The 23,683-nt window shown below is 42.3% G+C and overlaps 3 protein-coding genes across 3 annotated transcripts; all 3 read right to left on the bottom strand.

Annotated features, from left to right (window-relative positions):
* Window positions 1–514: 514 nt before the first annotated feature.
* hoxb5b (homeobox B5b) lies at window positions 515–1,939 on the bottom strand (the record flags this gene model as incomplete). Its single annotated transcript, XM_079292984.1, is given in 3 exon segments — window positions 515–762; window positions 1,206–1,869; window positions 1,871–1,939. Coding segments are annotated over 3 exon segments (981 nt in total).
* A 1,119-nt stretch (window positions 1,940–3,058) lies between these two features.
* On the bottom strand, window positions 3,059–4,911 carry hoxb6b (homeobox B6b; the record flags this gene model as incomplete). The annotated part of the gene is made up of 3 exons (XM_079293074.1): window positions 3,059–3,318; window positions 3,416–3,448; window positions 4,467–4,911. 3 exons carry the CDS (start codon window positions 4,909–4,911, stop codon window positions 3,059–3,061), a joined length of 738 nt encoding a protein of 245 aa, XP_079149200.1.
* A 5,138-nt stretch (window positions 4,912–10,049) lies between these two features.
* Window positions 10,050–18,041, bottom strand: ttll6 (tubulin tyrosine ligase-like family, member 6; the record flags this gene model as incomplete). Its single annotated transcript, XM_079292672.1, has 15 exons — window positions 10,050–10,297; window positions 11,019–11,139; window positions 11,922–11,984; window positions 12,141–12,405; window positions 12,764–12,934; window positions 13,691–13,879; window positions 13,982–14,160; window positions 14,419–14,644; window positions 14,736–14,821; window positions 15,357–15,500; window positions 15,580–15,736; window positions 15,835–15,965; window positions 16,414–16,532; window positions 17,618–17,655; window positions 17,890–18,041. 15 exons carry the CDS (start codon window positions 18,039–18,041, stop codon window positions 10,050–10,052), a joined length of 2,289 nt encoding a protein of 762 aa, XP_079148798.1.
* Between the last annotated feature and the right edge of the window lie 5,642 nt (window positions 18,042–23,683).

The following is a 23,683-nucleotide window of genomic DNA, read 5'->3' as shown; positions in this document are numbered from 1 at the left end:
TTTGTTTTTTAACTGTACAATGAATTTACTCCTGTTAGACCGTCAAAGAAGTCACAATAAAGAGCTCAAGTTTAAACACCTTCAAGAGAGGAAGAGAGAGAGAGACAGACATAGAGAGAGAGAGACAGACATAGAGAGAGAGAGAGAGAGAGAGAGAGAGAGAGAGAGAGAGAGAGAGAGAGAGAGAGAGAGAGAGAGAGAGAGAGGGAGGGAGAGAGAGAGAGAGAGAGAGGGAGAGAGAGAGAGAGCAAAAAGCATGAACAATTAATACCCCCAATAATATTTACATCTTGTTTTCCAAATAAGACATTTAAGCTATCATAGTACAACAACAGGGAACTAAAAATGGCATGTTTAAGACCACAGAATACTTATTTTTCTATCACAATAGCATGCTGGAAGGTGCTGCGCTTTCAAATAGCTTTACAGTACTCATGGATAATTTTTTTGATTATTTTTATCTTTAATTATTATTATTATTTTTACTCTCCCTCCCCCCCCCCAAAAAAGTGATTCAGTTGTGGAAGGCGCTGCCTCCTGTCACGAGACTCATGCTTTTCAGCTTATTGTCCTTCTTCCACTTCATCCTGCGGTTCTGAAACCAGATTTTGATCTGTCTTTCGGAGAGACACAGGGCGTGGGCTATCTCTATCCTCCGCCGCCTGGTTAGGTACCTATTGAAGTGAAACTCTTTCTCCAGCTCTAGCGTCTGGTACCGGGTGTACGCGGTTCGGGCCCTTTTCCCATCAGGTCCAGTCATATCTACAACATTTTTTTTTACAGAAAATCCAGAAATAATTAGCAACTGCACTGAACAACAACAACAACAATAACAACAAGAGGGGGTTTGCACTGCTACACTTGTTTAAATGTTTGGCTGCAGCGTGAGGATGCACAGATGTGGGGGGGTCACAACACGAGAGGGTGCAGGGAGGAAAGCATGCAACACACAACAAACACTCACACGGTTCTTTCTCAGCTCAAGCTCCCACCAACAAAAAGCAGCCAGCACACATTAAAAAAATCCAAACTCCACGAGCCATCCAGCGGCATGTTAACCCGAACCCACGTCTACAAATACTGCCCCCTCTTTTTCCCACCATCCACACCGAGCTGCTCACTCATGCAACACTTTGACAGATTTATGACACACCGTCCAGCGTGACATCCGTCCAAACTAAATATTATTAGAGGTGTGAATATACCATGGTTTATGTGCAGTTTCCGCATCCAGGGGAATATTTGTGGCGACTGGCAATCATTTGATGTGGGAGTGGAGGAGGTGGCGTTGGGATCCTGGTGGTGCTGCTGCTGCTGCTGCTGCTGCTGCTGCTGCTGCTGCTGCTGCGCCCGGGGTGCCGAGCTGGAGCCGCCGCTGCCGTGTGCGCCCTCCTCGGTCTCGGAGGCGACGGTGGCGTCCTCTATCTCCGTGAAATGCGCGCTATTGCCGCCGCTGCTGTTGTTGTTGATTTTGTTGAGATTGTTGCCGCTCGAGGTCGAGCTCCGGTCAGAGGGAGGAGAGGGGCTTTTTAGTTCCAGCGGCTCGTGGCTGGCCGTGGCGCACGACGGCGGCACCGGATCTGGAGACGCGAGCGAGCAGTTGGGTGTCTGTCTGTACCGGGCGTCCGGCGCGAATCCCCGGGCATCCTCTCTCACGGCCCCGAAGTGGCCGCCGTTGTTGGCGCGGTTCACGGTTAGGTCCATGCCATTGTAGTTGTAGCCGAAAGACCCGGAGTGCATGGTGCCAGGGTCTCTGAAGGAGCCGCTCACAGCGCCGTTAGTCCCATAATTTAGTAACTGATAGTCGGAGCCATTTGGATAGCGCCCTGAGAACGAGTTTACAAAGTAAGAGCTCATTTGCTTGGATTTTTAAAGCCTCGATTTGTAGATCTTTGTCGCTATAATCCTGTGTGCTTGCACGATTTATGGACGCAATCATGAATTATAAGCAATGAAGCCCCTACTGTACTTTGCCAGGTATGCGGCCAAATATGGGAGAGCGTTCGGGAATCACGTGCCTTTGTTGACCAGTCGTAAATCCTCACTGATGACTTCAAGAGGTAATTCATGCTCCATGGTTACAAATGATGACGAAATAATGGTCGTTAGGCTCCAGTCAATGGTGCCTCCCCGCTGCGCCCCCGAGAGCCCGCGTGGGCAGAGAGCGCCATCTTCCGTACAGAGGTGGTAGCGCTCTGCCGGGGACGCGCTGTCAGGCCCCCAGAAGCCATCCATCATTTTATGTAACTGCGCTGATAATACAGGCCACAAAAGGCTCAGGTAACACATAACAGAGACGTATCAGCCGCGCTGTTGGCAGCTTAACGCGTGGAGTGTCAAACTGGAAATTATTTTAATCGTTACGCTGAGTTTTATGCGAATGTTTAAGCTTATTTTATAGGTTTATTGTTGCTTCAGAAGCAGTTCAGTAGCTTATTATAATAATAATGATAGTACTTATAATAATAATAAGCATCTTTTTTCCCTCGAGCACAAATGACGCCACAAGATCTTCCAATATACATCAAAAAGCCTTTATTTCTATGTACAATTTCCTAAACAAAATATTGCACACAATATCCAGATGTGCATTGAACACGAGGTGAACGACAATAAATAACATGTAACATTGCTTGTCTGTACAGATGTGAGTGTCGATGGCACAGCTGTAAAAACAACGAGCCTAAGACTATTATAGAACAACTAACACCACGAGATGTACAGGGAAGAGGACAACATAATCACAAAGTAAAACTTAGGCCTATACGATAATGAGGTAACGACATTGTCAAAAAAAAACTAAACACTAACAATTATTTACATTTTGGCGGATTTTGCATAGTCCCCTAAATAAAGACACGAGCACAAGGACAAACAAGAGGAGGACCTGATTTTAACCTAATGCAGACATTATCACCGTGCAGATACTGAAATAAAGTCTATCACTCTACACGTCTCTAACATGGGATTTGCAGCACTTTATCTACAAAGAAATAATACATCATTTTTATTCTGGGAGTGTGCACACGAGCACACATGCCTTTCCTTCAGTGTCCTTTTAGCTCTTTTTCTCCGCCTGCTCCTCCTCCTCCTCCGGTGTCTTTGAGGGATTGAGGAGCTTGTTCTCCTTTTTCCACTTCATCCTGCGGTTCTGGAACCAGATCTTGATCTGTCTCTCCGTGAGACACAGGGCGTGCGAGATCTCTATCCGGCGCCTCCTGGTCAGGTAGCGGTTGAAGTGGAACTCCTTCTCCAGCTCCAGGGTCTGGTAGCGGGTGTAGGTCTGTCGGCCCCTGCGGCCACTGTTACCAAATGGACCTGGAAACAAGACAAATACAAATAAATTAAATTCATGAATTAATAACGAAATGTTTTGTCTTGTGTGAATGTCGAAAGTATAGTAGGAAAAATCTACCTGAGAGTGCACTCGAAATCTGTAGTGGTGTGTCTGAAAGAATACAATAAAGTGGGGATTCAGATGTTTGGTGTATTTCAACTCCAATCACATCTTAAAACATTCAAATATAATAGTGCAATGTGTATAAAGTAGTAGATTATGATATAGTAATCAACTGTACTTTATTGTATGTATTTTTCTTAAATAGTGTGCTATAATATTCCTGTAACAGCTTATTTCTATAGGTACGCAAATGGCACTCAATATCAATATTCGTTTAAAATATATATAGATATATATTCTAAAATATCCCAATATTTTCATATAATATATATTTAGTATGCACATGACACACATTACATTGAGTTTATATTGACTTTACATGTATTTTATTCTCAAAAAATGTCCTAAATTATGTCATTAATATATAGGCAATAGGATGTATGTGTACGCATGGTGCGTAAAAGTGCCCTATGGTGCGTTTCCTCTCTTATGACAGCAGGATATTGTTCTATAACATTACAGTAAGGATGTACAGTCAGAGTCCCACTGCACAGTAATGAACAAAGCTCACATGACGTCTTGTTTCTCGAGATTTACTATCACGTTATGAAATGGATGTGTTTCTGCGATATTTAGTGTCCCTCTAAAACTGATAAAAAATAACCATTCCGAAGATGCCATGTGATACTAAAAGCTTTAAGTTGGAGCCCGGGTTGGTGTAGGCCAAGTATCTGTGTGCGTGCGTGCGCCTGTGTGCGCGTGCGGTCGTGTGTATGTATGTGGTGATGATGATGTCGCAGCCAAAGCCCCGAAGGCGCACGGAGATCCGTGCGTAATCACAATAATCTCAAACTTTCGGCGGTGTAATCGCGTTAATTATTCGAATGTTTCGGTCTTTAACCGTTAAAATGATTCGATGTTAAGTGTGTGAGTGTCGCGCTCTCTCCGCAGCTGACAGGCAACTCCGCTGCGCGGCTCAGGATGCCTCACTTCATCACGCGGACATGATCTCTTTTACCTCCAGGCAGCGTGACAACACAACAGAGTGAAAACGTTTGTTACTCACCGGCGGAGCAGGCGTTCATCCGCTGCATCCACGGGTAGATGAGAGTGGAGGACTTCTCGTCAATGCTGCTGCCCATGCTGACAGGGTGCTCCGGGCACTCCGATTTGCGCTGCTCCTGGGTGACGAACAGCGGCTGGTCGTCGCGGCTCGAGAAGGCGCACGAGCCATCCACGTCCTTGTAGAAAGTCCCGACCGGGTTGTAGTCGCAGGGCGCTCCGCCGCCGGCCCTGCCGTAGATGGCTGCGGCCGCCGCGCTCGTCTGCTGGTAGTAGGACGCCGGGTAAACCTTGTCCTGCATGTTGGCCGCTCCATATGTGGCCGCGTTGGAGTAGTGTCTTAACGGATCGGTGTATCCCGAGGAATATAACGGTATCTGACCCAGGAGAGAGTCCTGTCCTCCCGGTAGAGACACGGGAAAAGTTGAGTTTACAAAATAGGAACTCATTGGGTGGACAACGGGGTGTATATACTCCGGAGGAATATGATTTGTTGTCTTTTATAGTCCAAGTGGTTTTGCCATTACTTTATCCGAGATTTGGTTTTTGCTGAAAGGGGGGGTTGCGAGGTGCCACTGAACACAGAGGGGAAGTGTACCATCTGATCAACCTCTGGCCAATCACCGCCGTCTGTGCTTGCACTATTGCACCCATGGGGGGCTCTTGTTGCGCGCGGGGGTCCCCGGTGAATCGAAATGAAGCGCTCGAGCCTGTCGGTCTTTACGCACGCTCACGCGGTTGCGCGCACACACAGATACGCTGTGACTCGCAGGAATACAAATCCACTAAAAACAAACAACAACAACATGCTACATACAGAGCAACTGTTCGCGTCATAACTTTTCGTTTTATGCAAATACGGTCCAATAAAGCAGACGGACTTCTCCCCCTCCGTCATAAACAGGCACGCGTGCACAATCCTCCCCCCCCCTTGCGCTCTTTCACGCGCGCGCACACACACGCGCGCGCACACGTACACACTGCAAAAACAAAAAAACATTGCAATGAAATGCCAAACACTTTGCGCATTTTTTCCATTTACACACAAATTACTGGCATCTCCTCGTCCTCTAACCTTCACTTCCTGTTAAATAATTTAATAACTAATAAACATATTATTAAAACACTGTATTCTCAACGCAGTTGCCAGAAATCCTATAATGAATATCAATTCATCCAAATCGATCCTCAATAATACTCTTTGAAAAGGTTCAACGCCAACTGGGACTGAGATCCACGAAGACGTGCAGAGGGCACGCGGGAGGACACGCGCCGCCACACAGATCATCACCTTCATCATCGTCGTCATCTTCACCCACCGTGATCAAGTGGACACTAGTTCGTAATTTAAAAACAAAACTTTGTGAGTATAAATGTGTGAAATAAGTCTGGATTCAGTCACTGATTTAGAAATACTGAAGTAGTTCAATTGAGGTTAATAGCTATTAGTATGATGTTAATTAACGGTGCTATTAGTTGATACTATTAATAGAATGTCAATTATGCATCAATTAAGTAGTATTAGTTGCTTAGTATTATTAATAATCTTCAAATGTAATGTCAGGTTCTGCAGTTTAAGCACATTTTTTATATTTAATATCGTAAATAAAACGATAATAATACGATTTTAGTGCATTTTCTTTCAACAAAAGATGTGAATTTCTTAAATTAGGTGTTATTATTTATTTTTATGATTTTCTTAATTGCATAAAGACAGTTTCTACCGTTTTAATTCGCTTTCGCTTTAGGGAAACTTCCAATATTAAATAGAGAATAAATTGTTTAAAAAATAAAGAAATAAGGCAAGTTATTGTTGATGTGAAACTTAAATGTATACAGTATTTGTAAGGAATTAGGCAGAACATTTTACGTTTGTATGATATTAACTGAAATTAATAATCCTCTTTTTACGTCATTGACTGTATTTAAGATATAATATTTGTAGATAGATGATATCCGTTTCGAAGTAATTTAGATTTAAATGTTTAAATTTAAAAAATCTTAACGTTTGGCTTCAATCAGTCAACGCCTCTCCAACAGGCCGCAGCCCTGCAGCAGGTCAGCTGCTGGACATTTGGAAAGTGCAAACAAACAGACGCTCAGAATATAAAACTGCTCTCATAGAAAGACACAAACACAACCCCTCGTCTTCAGAAGATCACATGATCTTACATAAGGTCTTATAAAACCCGCAGTGTCAAACAGGACGCACACAGAAGCGGTGCAGAGGCGCCGGAAACACAACAAAACGTTCAACTCGCTCATTTTTGACCTAATAGTTTTTGCAAAATCACAAAAAAACACACTTGGAGCAAATATTTGTCCAAAATTAAACAAGATTTGATTCAAAAAAAGAGGCGAAACAGCTCGAGGAGGCGGCGCTACATCAACCTAAAGCACCTCAGACACGTTTTTAAGAATAAAGCAATTAAATAAAACAATACAAAATAACATAGAATATAATTAAATCTCTCAGAAGAGTAAAAGGTGCATAGATGTAGCAGGTTTTAAGAAAAGCACGTCTCAGCTGTAACATGGGGCCTGTATGACCATCATCATCATCACCGCCATCATCATCATCATCACAGTGAAGCCGAATCCACTCCTGATCATCGTGAGTCTCACAAAGGCCTCAAACACGTTTGGATCATTTTCACACATTTTAGCGCACATTTCTGCAGGTCTGTCTGGCGCTGCAGCACCTCACGGGTTAAACACACAGCGCGGCCACTGGTCGTGAATATCACACAAGCAAAGAAGACGAGGATGCGATATGATTACTATTTCTTTAAGAGTGATCTTCCACTGAACATAAACACGGACCGGGCTATGCAGTCACAGTTCGGCCACAGCAGTGCTGCAAAGCGGCGCACTTGAGCTGGAGTTAATCGCGGGCATATCAGAAACATGGTGCCCTTACCTTTGTTGATAATCCATCATTTCATGTGGGTGCCACTCTGCAGAAAACTCCTCGCGCCTCCTTTACTCACCCCCACCACCCCCCCCCCCCCAAAAAAAATGTCCCACTCTCTTCGAGTGATTTCATGAAAGTAATCCCCATCCAGGAGTGTGATGATGCTTCATTTTCACGAACAAATACACAAGTAGAGCCACGTATAACATGGGGCGCGGACGCATCGCTCCGACGCTCCATCTCCCATGTTTTGGTTAAAAGAAATGACGCACGTTAAAGCCTCAACAACAACAACACTGCGTGTTGCATAAGCAAAGCGCCGAGAAAAAAGGGTTGTGTTACTCGTGTTAAGTGAACGAGCTGAAAAAACAGCAGCTGCAATATAACCTCATGGGAAATAAGTTCCCATTCCTGCTGTCCACATGACCGCCAGCAGCCAATCCCGGAGCCCGGTGAGTCGTAAACTTCCATGGCAAAGTTGTAAATTTTCATAAACAGCAGGCGTTTTTTTGTTCTTTAGACGTTGCTTTTCTCATCGCCATATTCATTTTTTTGTGTCCAGGGCCTGAGATGTTCTGGGGCTTTGACGGAGGAACAAAAAGAGTAAAAGAGAGGAGGATATTTCGTGAGATTTGTTCTGGATGTGCACTTGGTTCTGTTACAGCTTCTAAAAAACAAAAGGTTTGTGCAGCTTCTTATTGTTCTCTAAACACAACTGTCGTGTTATGCAGCTATTGAGCTTTAATCTGATATTATTGGATGATCTGGGCTTCAGTCCTCCTTAATCGTAAACGTTATCTCACCTCCTGTTTCGCATGGAGATAATCGCGTAATCTCAAAGACTCAAAGATGTTCAGTTTATATAAAATAGTTTCAGACTAAAAACAGTTCTGTGCATTGAAGACTTTTGTGATCTGTCAAAATGGAGGCTTTCCCTTCAGTCTCTGATTCATTTGGCTTTGACCACACAGGCCGGAGATGGAGATGTTCGGCTGATCGCAGTCAGGATTTTAATTTCCTCGCCAATTTTTCTATTAAGATTATCAGGACGAAATTAAACCCCGTTTTAAAGCAGTGCAGCCATTCGTTAAAACACGTAGGCTATTCCTTGTTATTACTAGTGTTTCTAAATGTCTTATTTCCGTTTCGTTTTGTTTAAAAATGGTCTTTTTCAGTTGACATCTGGAGATTTCCACCAACAGAGAGGATTTCCGACTTTTATAGACGCAATAAAACCATAAATACCTGAAATGCATCACATTCATCCTTCGCTTTCATTCGTTTGTTTCGCCTCCAAGAGACACGAACTCAAACTAAGTGAGTTTCCTTAAAAAAAATACGTTTAATAAAATAGGAATCAAAGTTTGAACTGTATTTCCAAAATAAAAGGTCCAATTTCGGTCCATCTTTGAATCTATTTGTTGGTTAATAAACATTAATAATGTTAGAATAATAACGACTACATTTAAATAGGCCTTCTGAGTTTCTGTGTACCATCTGACGTGTTTTCGTAATATTTCAGTTAAAAAATTAAAACCCAAGGCCTTTATTACTGAACTATTTTCATAAAATCTCTTTCGATTCAAATCAGTCGATGATTTTACGTTTTATATGTTTTAGACACGATTAGACATAAATAGCTTTTTCTCTTGCAAATCAAATCAAATCATATTTCTCTGATATTAAAAGCATCTTCACTGAACGTGGAGCTTGACATTTCTTACAGGAGAGACCAGCTCGAGTTGTTTTGGAGAATTTCGTAATTTTTTGTCTTTTTCTTTCAAAACAGAAGAAACAGGAAGCAGAGATACTGTAAAACTTTATGGCCTCTTTAACTCTCCCCGAGCTTCAAAACGAAACCACACAAACACGAGCGAACTCATTTTCAAACATGAAATGTTGCAGGAAAAGTGAATTACATCAGAACAAAATAATATAATTTAAAAAAAACATTAAAAAAACATGTATATAAATATATATAGTCTAAATATGCAAGCATTCAAATAATCACACAAAAAAAGCCCTGGAATGTTTTTTGTTGGAAAATTGAATAACAAAACGAAGATGATGAAACATCTTAAAATAAGATATTTTATTTATCATCAGTGCAAAAACAAAAACAAAAAGATTTTCAATACTTGACTTCACAATCCCTTGAGAAAACAGGCAGAAGACCTTTATGTTTTAATGTTCCCCAGCTTCTCTTTAAATACAGGGTTTTAATCTTAACGAACAATACTTTAATATCCATTGGGTTTCATTGAGCCAATGTCAGCTGGTATTAACTCCCAGTAATCAGTGAATTTATTAGGTTTGCTTCAGAGGATTTGGATCACACATCCCATAAGGTGTTAAATCAGACTTGTCTGCTTGTACTTTGGCACTGTAGGTGAGGTTTGTTTGAGAGGATTCATCCCCAGAGCAAAATATTACACAAATGTGAGCACAAACACACAGCAGGTCAGAAAAAGTTTAAAAAGCCATAACGGTGTTTTCCTGTAGTGCTGGAGGGTTATAAAAGTGACAAGCAGAGTAAACTGCAGGAGTCCAGATATAAAATCTATCTAACGTGAGATTCATCAAATAGGCACAGTGTGTTTCTTTTATGTTCGCAGCTTAAAGCCTCTCTACCGCCAGTTCTCGTGTGGGTCTAATCCGGCTCCTCACTGGCCTTTATGGGCTGCTGCTGGGGGGGGGGGGGGGGGGGGCTCTGCGGGACGAGTTACGGACCATGTGAGACAAGCCAGGCCTCAGGACCAGAGGGGCCGGAGTGGAGATGACGAGCAGGCCCTGCAGGGCCAAGGGGTCATGGGGCATGTAGGCGCAGCGAAGGCGTCCTCCGGGGACGTGGTTTAGGACCGGGATGCTGGGACGGGACCAGGAGCTGCTCCTGGTGTCCTGCTGGACGGCCAGAGATCCAGCTGAGGAGGAAACAAGAGACAGTGAAGCTGGTCTCTAACTGGAATCACACGGACAACAAGCATGCTGGGAAGTTTGAGATGTTTTGCTATTGTTTGTAAATGAGAACTTTATGTATCATGAGGAGAAGTCTTGTGCATCACCAGGAAAGAGAGCAAATATACAAAATATCAATAAAAACATCAATAGACACATCTAAATTATATATACAAAATGCCAAAAATATGAACAAAGTTGCTTTTAATTGTTTGATAATGGGGCTCTCTGAAAGATTGTTTATTTCATTTAAAATATCAAACAAAATTCAGTTCAATAATAATAGTAATAATAAACATTTTATATCTAAATTAAGAATCCAAACTAATTATTAAAGTTGGATTATGTTGATATTTGCATATGAAAAGAAGAAGAAAGAAGACAAATTGTTTTAAGTTCTATTTATTCACAGCTTTTTTTTTACCTGTATACATTTTACAATAATAAAGAACATTATTATCCCAAGCCAGTTTTGTTTTCTTTGATTTTGTTTCGAACACACAGCTTTTAAGAAGCTTTTAGTCAAGTATAAACATACAAGAAGAAGCTAATGTTACAGCTAAATGTTGATTGTGAAGTTGAGAAAATAAAGCCCAAAGCAGCCTGTAATAACTCCAGAGATGTGGAGACATAGTTTCCCTGCTTTGAGGTGACATCACAGCATGCAGAGAGCAGAGAGGTGTTTACCTGGCCAGTGAGTCCGCTGCGCGCTGATGGTCCTGCTGTGGCTCTCGGGCTCAGGCGGGTTCAGGGTCCTCTGCTCCATCGTGGGCCTCAGCAGACGCTGCGTCACGTGGGAGCTGATGTGCTGCAACACAGCCGAGATATTTTAATTCTGCTTCATGGTGACGTCTCATTAGTGCTGAAAGTTATCAGTGATGTTCACCACCAGACACAAACAATGAGGCAAAATCTCAACTGTTCATATGTTTTCATTCATAATATTATGATTCAATTGTTATTTACCCGTTCATAGAGCTGCCACAGTGACTGTGCATTTAAAAATTAGCATTAACATTTAAAATTAACTATGCATGTGGATTTAAATCATTTCTACACGTTTAGAACCGTTTCATTTGAAAACACTTAATCCTCCAAAACTTGAATATTAGGTTTTACAAGAAGAGCTGCAACGATTAGTCGATGAATCGATCGACAGACAATTAATCGAATAATCGCTTCAGTCATTTTTCAAGCACGAATGCTAAAATATTCTCTGATTTCAAATGTGAGAATTTGCTGGTGTTATTAGTCTTATGTGACAGTAAATTGAATGATTTTTGCCTTTTTGGACTGTTGGTCAGAAAAAATAAGATATATAATCACATTTTCTAGGTCAAAAGATGACTCAAGATAAATGATCATTAGATTGATTGGTAATGAAAGTAATCGTTAGTAGCAGCCCTTGTTACAAATGTGAAACTGTAAAACGACTACTTTATATTTCTCTTCTTCTGGATGTTTTTTGAAATAAATATCAATCTGTATTGACTATAAAAGGGCCAGTACACCTTTCATTCTTGATTTATTTCAATACATTTGGAAACAGAGTATGGGACGATATTGATCTGTGTGGTCCGGTGTCTCTACCTGCAGTGAGTGAGAGCAGGGCTGCTGCTTTCTTCTTTGGGAGAACTGAGTCAAAGAGTCCAACTGAAATGAAAAGAAAAACAGATGACTGGAGGCAGAAGAAATCCAAATGATCATTTAAATGACAACAGACAAGTGAAATACGAGTCCACGCTTCCCAGACTGTGCGAGCTGTAGTTGTGTTCACGTTGGCTGTGTATTTGAAGGAGAACACAGTACCTGTCGTCGGGTCTGCCGTCTCTGATGAGCCGGTCTCTGCTGCTGGGTGCAGGCCTCCTGCAGGACCCCCCCTCCGTCTGTCCGGCCCTGCAGCAGCTGGTGGATCTGGTCCACCACCCCGAGGTCCTGCAGTAGTTTCTCCCTCTGGAGGAGCGCGTCGACCCGCTCCTCTACGTCTGCCTTCTCCTTCTTCTCCTCCTCTTCCTCCTGCTGCTGCTGCTGCTTCTCCTCTCGGACGTCTGCAGCTTCAGGATCCAGCGACACACTGGACGGAGGGAGCTGCAGAGACACATTTCATTCAATTTGTTTTTTTATTGCCTCGCTGTATGTGTAGCCACCAGTATGCATTTACAATATATTAACAATTACTGTCACTGAATAACCTCGGTAACACGGTTTGTTTTTGCCCGTCTTGACAATAAAAAAAGATATTTGAATTTGAAATGAGAGACGTCCAATAGAAATTATCTGCAGGAATATTATTCCAGCTAATTTAAATGAGGTAAGAGTCCATCTACTCGAAGGGGGTCAGCCAGAATATGAAGCATTCATCATGAGACAGAAGCTGTTTGACTCCCTCTGGTGGTGTCATGTGGACACTGCGTCTGTAATGACGGGAGGACAGGCTCACCGGCAGCGGGTCACTGTCACAGTTGGAGTTGGGGGGTTGTGTTTGAGCTCCTCGAGGTTTGACTCTCTCCCCCGCCGTCTCCCCCTGCAGGTCTCTCTTCCGGCCTGCCCTCTTGTTTCGCTCCCTCTGCTCCTGCTTCAGACGCAGCTCCTGCAGTTGATGCCTAAACACATAAAAAACACACACACACACACACACAGAAACGTCAGCATCTTTCTCTGATATTAATAACAATTATTAAAATGTAAAAATGTAAGATAAATCCCTTTATCCGTTTCACGTTAAACCTAAACAATAATGACTGAAAGAAGAGCAAAGTTCCAGCAAAGTACATTCAAATGTCAAGTCTCTTCCCATCTAGCTGCATATGTCTTCATATATCTTCTCATTAGTTCATGCAATCAATTTATACTGCAGTGATGTTTTCCGGACAGGTTTAAATCGTTCAGTTTGTTTGTGTTCCTTCCCAGGAGGACGATCATGCTCTCCACCGTTGTGTTTACACATTTTAAATCACTGACGGTCCAATTCTGCCTTTACATTACACTTTTTTAGCCACAATTGAATTTTGGTTTGGAGCAGAGCTCTTAATAGTGGTACTTCTTCTGTTCTCCAGACTTATTTTCAGGACCTTGGCAGGCAGAGTTTGCAATCTTGTGAATGAAATGTGTAATCAGTGGAACTTGTCTCTGGTGGGTTGGTGCTACGCATCCAGAGTTTGTGAGTTGAGTGGTAAATTGCAGAAAGTGCTACAGGGAGACAGTTATTATGCTTTGAGTATCAGATGTCAGTGTTGTGGTTTTGTGATCCAGCCCCTCATTTTTTGTTTGTGCTCTGTTTTGACTTTTACACTGATCCTGTGAGGACGACAGGAGCTATGTGCATCACCCAACAGCCTCTGCTCTCTCTCTGCGGGTACCTGGCACACTCTTCTCTGGCCTTGGACGCCGCCGTCTCCTGGAAGAGCGAGCTGCTGTGTTTGAAGTACTTGTCGTATTTCTCCCCGTCCTCTCTGGGATAGATCCTCCTGAAGCCTCCCAGGTGTTTGGCCTCGTACCTCTCCATCTGCTCCACCGTGGCTGCCTGGCACTGACGCAGCTCCTCTGACCTGGACACATGCACACGGTAACAGTCACCTGCTCAGGAGGGGAACGGGTGTGTGACCTTGGGGGGAAAAAGCACACATGATTTGTGAGTGACAGAACCCTACCTGGCCTCTCTGGTGCTGTTTTGCTGCAGCCTGTCCTTCACCCTGCGTCTCTCCTCCTTGGTGATCTTGCGGCGGTCGCAGGCGCCCAAGTTGATGAGAACCAGGGTGTCGTAGAGCAGCGCGTCCTTCACCTCGCGGTCCAGCTGCGAGTCGGTGGTAAAACTTGGGGAGTGATTCACCTGGACACACACACACACACACACAAATAGAGTGATCGATTCGGACGTCTATAAGAGCATTGATTTACCTGAGTATCATTTTAATACAAACTCATGCAGTGCAGCCAGATTCTGTTTCCAAAGATTACCAACTATGGCAGGCTGGATTTAAGACAAATTTATATGATAATGTGCAAGAATTCCTCTAAATTGTACTTAATACAGAACCTGGTATTGACAGCAACACATCTGCATGTTTATGTTTGTGTGGTCTTTCACCTCCAGCACCCAGGGTCTGAGCCGGTGATCCAGCAGCACATCGAAGCCCAGGATCTCGAAGCAGGCGCTGCCGGTGGTGTGGTTTGGGAAGCACGTGTGGTAGTTGTGCTTGAGGATTGGGTGAGCAGAGATCAGAGTCTTTATGATCATGTCCTCGATGTCATTCCACATCTTATCTGTGTTGCAGCTGATGGACTCCAGGAGCTTGTTCAGCGTGGACAGCTTTCTGAAGGCAACAGCAACAAACATGCAATGAATATGCAGTGTTTTAAGTGGCATTAGTTCTCTGACACAACAGGCATTGTCTGTGTGTTTACCGTTTGCTGCCGGTGTCCTCGTCACGGAGAAAGTTGTCGCTGTTCTTGTTGATGGAGTAGTTGGTGAGATGCATGCACACGTCATCCTGACATGAGAAAGACGAGGGAGGAGAGATATCACACACAAGACAGAAATGAAACGTCTGTTATTCGAGCTGCAGCGATTCATTGATTGACCCCAAAATTAATCTGCAACAATTTTATGATTAAATTATTGTTAAAGCAACTTTTTACAAACAAAAATAGCAACATCTTCTAGGTTTCAGCTTCTCGACTGTGAGTATTTTCTGATTTTCTCAGCCTTATATGGTAAAGATGTATGGGTTTTGAACTGTTGCTTGGACATCAAAAGAAATTTTAAAAAGTCACCATGTGTTATAGAGAAAAAATAACTGAATAATGAAAGTAATAAAAAAAGGTGCAGCGAAGCATTTTTAATGAATCCACATTTGGTGCTCTGGTGAGTATTTGTGGCAGCAGGACGGAGTTCCTGGTGTTGAAGGAGCAACAGTGAGGCTCATCAATGTGTTTTTAACGGAGCTCTATGGCTCAGAGGAAGAAGAGATATCTGGCTCTGATACACACACAATAATTAGCATAACATGCTTTGACATTTCTCACCACATTGCCGTGTGTCGGTTCGTTGTACTTGGTGGTGCAGAAGCGAGCCAGTCCCTCCTTGAACATGAATATGCTGAATGGGTCACATGACGTCACCAGCACGTAGATACGCAAGTCAAACTTGTATCCATCGATTATAAAAGGCTGAGGAGGGAATGAATAATGTACGTCAACTTCAAACTGTGAGTGTGAGTGTGTGTGTGTGTGTTCAATAGACACTCACCCTGGAGACGTAAACCTGGCAGATCATATGCTCTCCAGGTTGAATGTCTTTAATGGACTTGGTGATGACGATGCCTTTGCCTTGGCAGCCGGTATCTGGCTTACAGATGTACGTCTTGCTTCTTTTGGCCCTGGTGTAATCTTGGAAGTCACTGTAACTGCAAAGCACAGTTGGTATCTTAACACACACACACACACACACACAGATTAAAATAAAATAAAAGCGCAAAATTCCAGGAAAAAAGTGCAAACTGACTCTGCAGGAAGGCACCAGGTCCGGGGAAAGATATTGTAGTCTCTGGGGAAAAGCTTGAGCATGCGGTTCATGTTTCTCGCCAGTAAATCTTTGAGGCAGATCTCACTCATCCCTGGGAAGTGGTTTATTTTCTGCAAAGACACAAATGTGTTTACAGGGGAAGTACTCATTCTGAAGTATTTTTATGCGCAGGATTGTAGGCAGTCTAAGTGAGAAATGACGAAATAAACCGATCCCCCCCCTCATTCATTCAGAGAGGAATCGTTGGTCATGACCTGCTCGGTACTCCCGGCCCTGAATTACTCAATTCGATTACAAATTGATTGCTTGAGCTGAAAAGCTGTTATGAGCAATGAGAAAATGAAGCCATCTCATAATCTCTATGGAAATCTATACGTTTCATGATTTCATGGGGAGAACATATTGAGCAGAAGGGAATTTAAATTACATGTAAGGCTTTTACAATTTCACAGAGCAGACTGACTTCTCCCCACAGCGTTCATTTAATTCACACAATTGAATTCAGTTGAATTCGTCTTCTGTGACGGCGGCAGTAATGTTGTGTGCTGCTGTGAGTACCTGGAAACGCTTCATGTCCTTAACGCGGTCCAGAGACACGGAGCAGTCGGTCCAGAAAAGAGTCCAGTCGTCACCCTCCATCGCCTCTCTGAGGCCGTACCTGCGAGCAGCGCGGCGCACTGAGACGAACGCACAGGATTATTTTTATATTATTGAAGTGAATGTGTTTGTAAAACGTTTCTGCTGTGAACACTGAGCGAGGAGCTACTGGTTACAGTACATGGTCAAAAAACTCTGAGCGTTTAATCTGCAGCTCTGACGGCCTCTTCTCTTCTGGTTTCAGTCTATTCACCAGATGTTTAATCCTGCTGCAGCGATTAGTTCCCATTCAGACACAAGAGCATCAGTGAGGTCCAACACTGATGTTGGTGGTGAACTGGCTCACAGTCCAGTTCATCCTAAAGGTGTTGGATGGTTGAGGTCAGGACTCTGAGCAGAAGAGACAAGTTCTTCTAAACCAAACTGGGGAAAACATTTCTTAATGGAGCTGGTTTTGTGCACGGGCATGTTTACATGTTGCAACAAGGAATGAGACAAACACAAACTGCTGCCACAAAGTTCACTAATTGTCTAGAATATCAAAAAAATATCTGAAGCTTTAGAATTTCCCTGAAATCAAAGGGGGCTCAAACCGTGACATGAAGCTCAGCATTAGTTCAATAAGTTCAATCTCTCTCACGCCTCCTGCTTTCTCTTAGTCAGCTGATTATGGACGTTCACTCTTTTGGTTAAACCAACCAGATCTTGCCGCGATCTCCATCAGCCAATCTCTGTTGATGTCTGCTGTCATTTTAGGCAAAATCTTGGCCCAGCCATATCTAGCACCCAGTTTGAGCTCATCATCCTCATTCTCTTCATCTCATTACCACCACCAGCGTTTAGACTCCATAGGACGGTTTTCTATTTTACTCACGGCTTCATCACCTCCTTTAAATATATGATGATACGATGAGACTATTCACATTTCTGATCCTGCTGTGCATATCAACGTCCCTCAAAATCAAGTCTCTCCTGAGTGAAATCCACTTCCTGTGGAGTCGAGGGCCGTCCACATACCTTTGGCCATGTAGTACATCTAGTGCGGTTTTTACTCCAATAATTCATTTTACATGACTAAAGGTTCGGTAAACTATAAATAGTCGGGGTGGTGCAGAGTAATGTAGATATCTGCATTTAATTAAAAACGGATTATTAGAGAACGTACCACTTTCATATTTGCAGTTGGTGAGGTTGATCCACAGTCATCTGGAAGAGAAGAGACAGAAAGAGGGACAGACATCTGCTTTGCTGCCAGGTCCTACAAATGCCTCATCTTCATCATCTTCCCTCCATCAAATGATGAGGACAAGTGAGAAAACTAGAGACCTAAAAGCCTCCAGAACGAGTTGTAAAATCGTAGCAGTCAGCTCGGAGGTAAAGTACCTGCAGCGGGAAATAACTCGAAGTACAAATGGAGGTGATCCAGCAGTTAAGTACCTCTTCTTGCTCTTCCTCCTCTTCTTCTTGTTGATGGGCGGCGGGGTGCGAGTGCAGGCTTCAGTCGGGCTTTCTCCTCCCTCTCCCTCTCCCTGCTGCTCATAGCTATGTGCATCTTCATTTCTGTCTGGACTGTCCACAGGTAGACCCATCCTGGAGGAGCACAAACAAAAACAAATGCAAAAAGCGTATGCGTTAGTGTAGAAGAAGGAAAAAAATGATGCCATTCCTTTTTTGACTCTCATTTCCTCTTTTACGTGGTGTGTTTCTTGATGGGGATGTGCTGCAACAGCCTCACAATGAAATCCAATTCAAACAGAACAAAGAACAAGCTGTAAGTGAGCACATGGACTCATGTTTCCGTTTCCATTTCTCTCATCGGGTGAGTGCTCTGGCTGTCGCCACATTGTCACTCGCCGACATTCAAGAGTTATTGTGGCAGGACTGATACAAATAGAGAGGGGGAATGAACTCTAACGCCAACCAGAACTTTAATTTAAATTCTTTTTATGATATTAATACAAAAGGAACACCAAGAGTAGTCAGTGAGTTCAACAATATAGTGATACGACTGAAAATATCTCACTCTTTTCACTCTTTATATGAGTGTCCTTGTGATGTGTTTAGGTCACCACTAATTAACAAGGTAACAGTTCTCCTCATGTTGTATATTTTCCGGTGTCAGGTTAGCTAAATACATGTACAATGTCTTTGTACTGAAATTGTCCCCTTTCTTCTGAACGTCCCTGGAAAACCTTAATGTCCATCGTTTTTTTTTTTACCTTCATCAATAAGATGAACAAGACTAAAACAGAGTTCCAAATTCAAACTAGAAACTAATTCTAAGACGGCTTTTAGTGGGTAGTGTTTACTCAAACTACACAAGATGCAAACTAAATACGGTTCATTGTTAATGTGCTGTTAGTGGATACTATTCTCCCACAATGCAATGCAAAAATGAAATGGAGGAGTTCAAGGAGTTTCAACAATTCATCCTGAAGGCAACATGAACATGTGCAACAACTTGAAGGCAAAACCATCAAATATTTGTTGAGATATTTTACTCTAAACCGGAAAATGTGAACCTCACAGTGGCCCGAGAAGAAAAGTCTTTAGGATTCATCCTCTGGCGAACATGAATGTCGAAAACAAATGCAAAGACCACTTATTCCACTTCTGAGTTCTGGTTCGGTTAATGTCCGTCTGCACTCTGACCCGAGCTCAGTGACAATCGTCACAGCAGCTTCTCAGCTGTTGGCCTCTATCTGGTGTCTTGTGGAGTTGAAGGTGAGGTCAAGTTAGTTCCTGGTAATGATCGTGATCGCGGTGGCATTAAGGAGGGACATCCCAGGTACACTGTGGGAGGTCACGGTGCTGGGTAACCGTATTCTGATCCAACGATCTGGATAATCCTGGCCCCGAACAGTGAGCTTTACACTGGGCCGAGACGCCCCACTGACCTCAGCCCGGATACAGTTACAGCCCCGCACGAGGATTTCTCCAAGGCTCTCTCTCCCTCAGCGTGCATCAACAACAGGTACATGAATAACACCTTCGTATACCTGTCCGTATCCAACAATGACTGGATTCAGTAAGAATGACTTTAACTGGTCAGTGTCACTACATACACACTGACACGCCACACTAGCACTTACTATTGTCTTATTTACTTTAAAAACAAACTGCAGCACTAAACACTAAAACTAGTTCATTTAAAGGGGCACTCTCCATTTTAGACAGAGCTCTTGCTGCCCCGGAGGTTGTCACTATCTGATTAATTAATATAATGAAATGGAAGAAAAGACAAACCTTTACATTCTATACCAAACAATTGTCTGATTAGAACTTATTACAGTAAACACACATAATCAATGCTGCAACTAACAATTATCTTTACTATGAAGTTAATTTATATAAATGTGCAATTACAAAATTGTTACCAAAGCTCAACATCTCGTCTTAAAACTACTTCTGTCTGACAACAGTCCGAAAACCCAAAAGTGTTTCATTTGCCAAGATATGAAACAGAAAAGCAGCAAATCATTGCATATTATAAGGCAGTTTATGACAGTCAACATAAGCTAATCTCCTATTGCTTAACTAATTGATTATTCAAATTAATTATTGCGGCACACATCGCAATCACTCTGGTTTCACTGATGCAACTTGCCAGTTTATTAGAAACGCCTAAAGCTGAAACTACTGCAGTCTGAGGCAACAACTCATCCTCTCTTCATGAGGGTTATAATGTCCAGTGTTTCCAGCCGAGTGATGTAACTTTGTGGTCATTTTGGAGGCTGCAGTTTGTTGAATTTACTTTAATATTTAGTCTACCCTCATTGATGAATTGGGGTGAACACAATATTGGAAACCCTGCATACGTTTTAGCTAATTGTACCTCATAAACATAAACAGAGACCTGGTTCGCCGTCACCTCCTTCATTTGAGAAATGGCTCTTACTCACCTGCTCTGTAAAGCCTACATTTGTGAGGACGAAGGTGTTGGAAGATGCTGCCCGTCCGTCCGTCTGTCTGCCTCTACACACAAATCTTTGTTTCAGGAGCCCTTTGAGACGCTGTCACACTCCTCAGCAGACAAACCAATGAGCCACATCTCCACCTCATGCACCGTCTGCCTTTTAGAGTCTTAAAAAAAGAAGCGAGAGTAGATTTGTATCATCACAAGGATGGCTCACTTCAGATTGACTTACACCGTCAAGCATCGGGCCCAGCGGTGGATCTGGTGACCAATTAGAGACGGAGGGGACAAACACCTGATCCCCCCCCCTGACATGATGGAGAGAAAATGAGCAGGAGAAGTCAGCAGGGAGCGAGAGGAGAGGGATAATCCCAGACATTTGTTCACTGAAACTGGAGAAGTGTTTTTCAACGCCTCGAGTTGTCAAATTTAAATCTGTGCTGAAAAGCGCTGTGGCAGTGTGTGGTGTAAGTGAACAGGCTGGACATCCATCTTTTTAGCCAAGTTGAAATGGAGAACCTTCAGTTGAAGCTTATCCTTCCATTGAAGACATTAAAAATGGAGCACAGGCAGAAGGGCAAACGCTGGTCGAAGAAGAACAGAAAGTAGACACACAGGACGATGGATCTCGTGTTAGCAAGACAGCCAATCGGGTCTCAATCAGATTAAAACAAGACCGGATGACAACATTGTGGAAGAATAACACAGCATGGTGTGGTGCTGAAACTATGTCTTGATTAATCACTCAATCAACATTAATAAATCATTCGTTGACATCCAACACCCTTCGACACTCACTTATCTACCTTTAATCTTTGTTTTGTAGCTGTGAACATCGCCTGCTCAGCTTCCAGCACTGATGTCAGTCTCTGAATTGACATGTTATGACTGTATTTGAGGGTATTTAAACTGTGTGTGTGTTACAGGCAACATGAACTCTCATACAATTACAGAGCAGCGCAATTATAATTTAATGTGACGATGGTGTGTTTAGAGATATTAAATGTAGGTAGGAGAAGTTCATGCGCTCTTTTCTCTTGTGAATAAATAGTGAAATGAAAAACAACACATGTTGTCTTTTTGTTTCCTTTGATAAACAACTTTGTGAATTGAATATGCACCACCAACTGGTGATTAGTTCAAATTCTGCTCTAAGATCAGCAATTTACTTTTTAAATCAAGCTGTGTGTCATGCAACTGGTAACAAATATGCTAAAAGCTGCTTGGGCCACATTAAAAACATTCATTCTGTGATCAGTGTTATGAAAATCAATGCAGATGAAACTATTACCAACCAACCTAATGTACAGATGAATGCACAATAATAAGACACATAATAATAATATAACACTCACAGGGGCCATGTTTCTGCCTTATTCTACTTCTGTACTTTTACTTGAGTATTACATTCTTCGATGCAGAACTTTTACTTGTGATGGAGTATTTTTTCATTGTGGCATACTTTCACTTTTACTCAGACCAAGTAAAGTGAATGTATTGTAATCTTTAAGTTTGGCAGTGAGTTTTTAGGCTTATATGTTTTTTACACCTACTGACTCATCAAAAAACTCACCTTGCATGGTGCTATTGTTATTGTTTATTGTTCTGATTCAAGCAATCATCTAGGATCATGTTATGAACGTTATTAATGTGGAAAAGAGCGCCTGCACTTTCTATCTGCATTAAATATCGCTATAAAACAAAATAAAAATACATCTTCACATTAAATTATAACTGCCCTGCTCTCTGTAATTGCACGAGAGCTCGTGTTGAAGTGTCTGGATCCTCTTCCGCTGCGCTACTATAGGGTGGTGCTATGGTAACGGAATGCTGACCTCTCTCCAGAGAGATTTCAGGCTCACTAACCGACTAGAAGCGTAACGTTACCGTCAGTGTGTCCTCTGGTTACCGGTCCCGTTACACCGACCGAGCAGCCTCGTGTTATGTTGATGTTGGGTCGTGGTTGTAGTCTTCTTGGCTTGACGCACGGTGGAGAGACGTAACCTACACATGTAAACATGAATGAAATCGAGGTACATGCGCGCGCGCTGCTGATTTCCAGATGGAACGTCCCCTGTACGCCTTTAGCCAATCACAATCCACACTGAATCACAGAGAGAGAAAAGTAACCCCTGCTCGATAAAGTCAGATATTTTTCAGCATGTTGCACCTTTGAGGCCACGCCCTTCTCCCGACAGGTAGTTAGTGTGATAGAAAACACCTGCTGTACTGTGACAGCTTAATGGAGCGTGATCTGCGAGATCCTGTTTCTTCTGGGTATGTGAACGACTCACTTTAAAACTATTTAACAAAGTCAACTGAGTCTTTTAAGTGCACAGTTTTACAACTCATCATGTTGGACTACTTACCTCAGTACAGCCTCACTAAAGAGCCACTAACATACATGGTTTTGATTTCATTCAGGTGTACGAAAGGGGATTTGGAAAGGCATCAGGTTAAAACATGCGCAACAAATATGACAAATACATGATAAAAATGTAGCCCTCGTAGAATGGAACTTTGGCTTTTGTCATTTATGAACTCATCTTTACGGCAGTTTTTGATTTCTTGATTTTAATGCCATTTGCCAGCAATTGAAAATATATCTGTCAGCATTGTGCTAATAAGTAAAGAAAACAAATAAGAGTAGCTCACTTGGATTTGGTATTTGTTGGTATTTACTGTTTCCAAGTAAAAAGTCCTATAGCTGATCTGTTAGGAGTCTGTAACCAACATAACATTCAGGTATAAACTGACCAATATCTCAGTGTGTCTTATAATAAAGACTAAAATTATTCGAAGGATTATTGTAACACATATTCTGTGTCACATGTAATGAACAGGATTTGTTCCAATGCGGGAAATAATTTAGCTCCCTCTTGTGTTTTTATGTCTCACTGCAGAGGAGAGGAAGGAATATGTTTTTATATTTGGCCTACATTACCCATAATGCAGCACACGGGTCGACCCAGAACGTAACTTCTGATGCCTTCATTGACAATTGTAAACAAGGGTAGCAATGTCTCTGATTTGATGAAAATAAAAAAGTACTTGGGGGGTTCTTGATCAAATATAAGATAATAAATTGTTGTGCTGCAGTTGTAGTACAAAGTGTGAAAGAGGTCAAATATATAGATTGCAAAATAATATATATTGTGATAATATATATATATATATATATATATATATATATATATATATATATATATATATATATATATATATATATATATATATATATATATTATAGCCTACATTTAACAGTAAGGATCGTATTTATATGAATAGGTAAAGCCTATCCTTCAACCGTTATTA

The sequence above is a fragment of the Melanostigma gelatinosum genome (genome assembly GCF_949748355.1).
Source record: "Melanostigma gelatinosum genome assembly, chromosome: 21".
Lineage (NCBI taxonomy): Eukaryota > Metazoa > Chordata > Actinopteri > Perciformes > Zoarcidae > Melanostigma > Melanostigma gelatinosum.
This window is presented reverse-complemented; position numbering and strand designations above follow the sequence as displayed.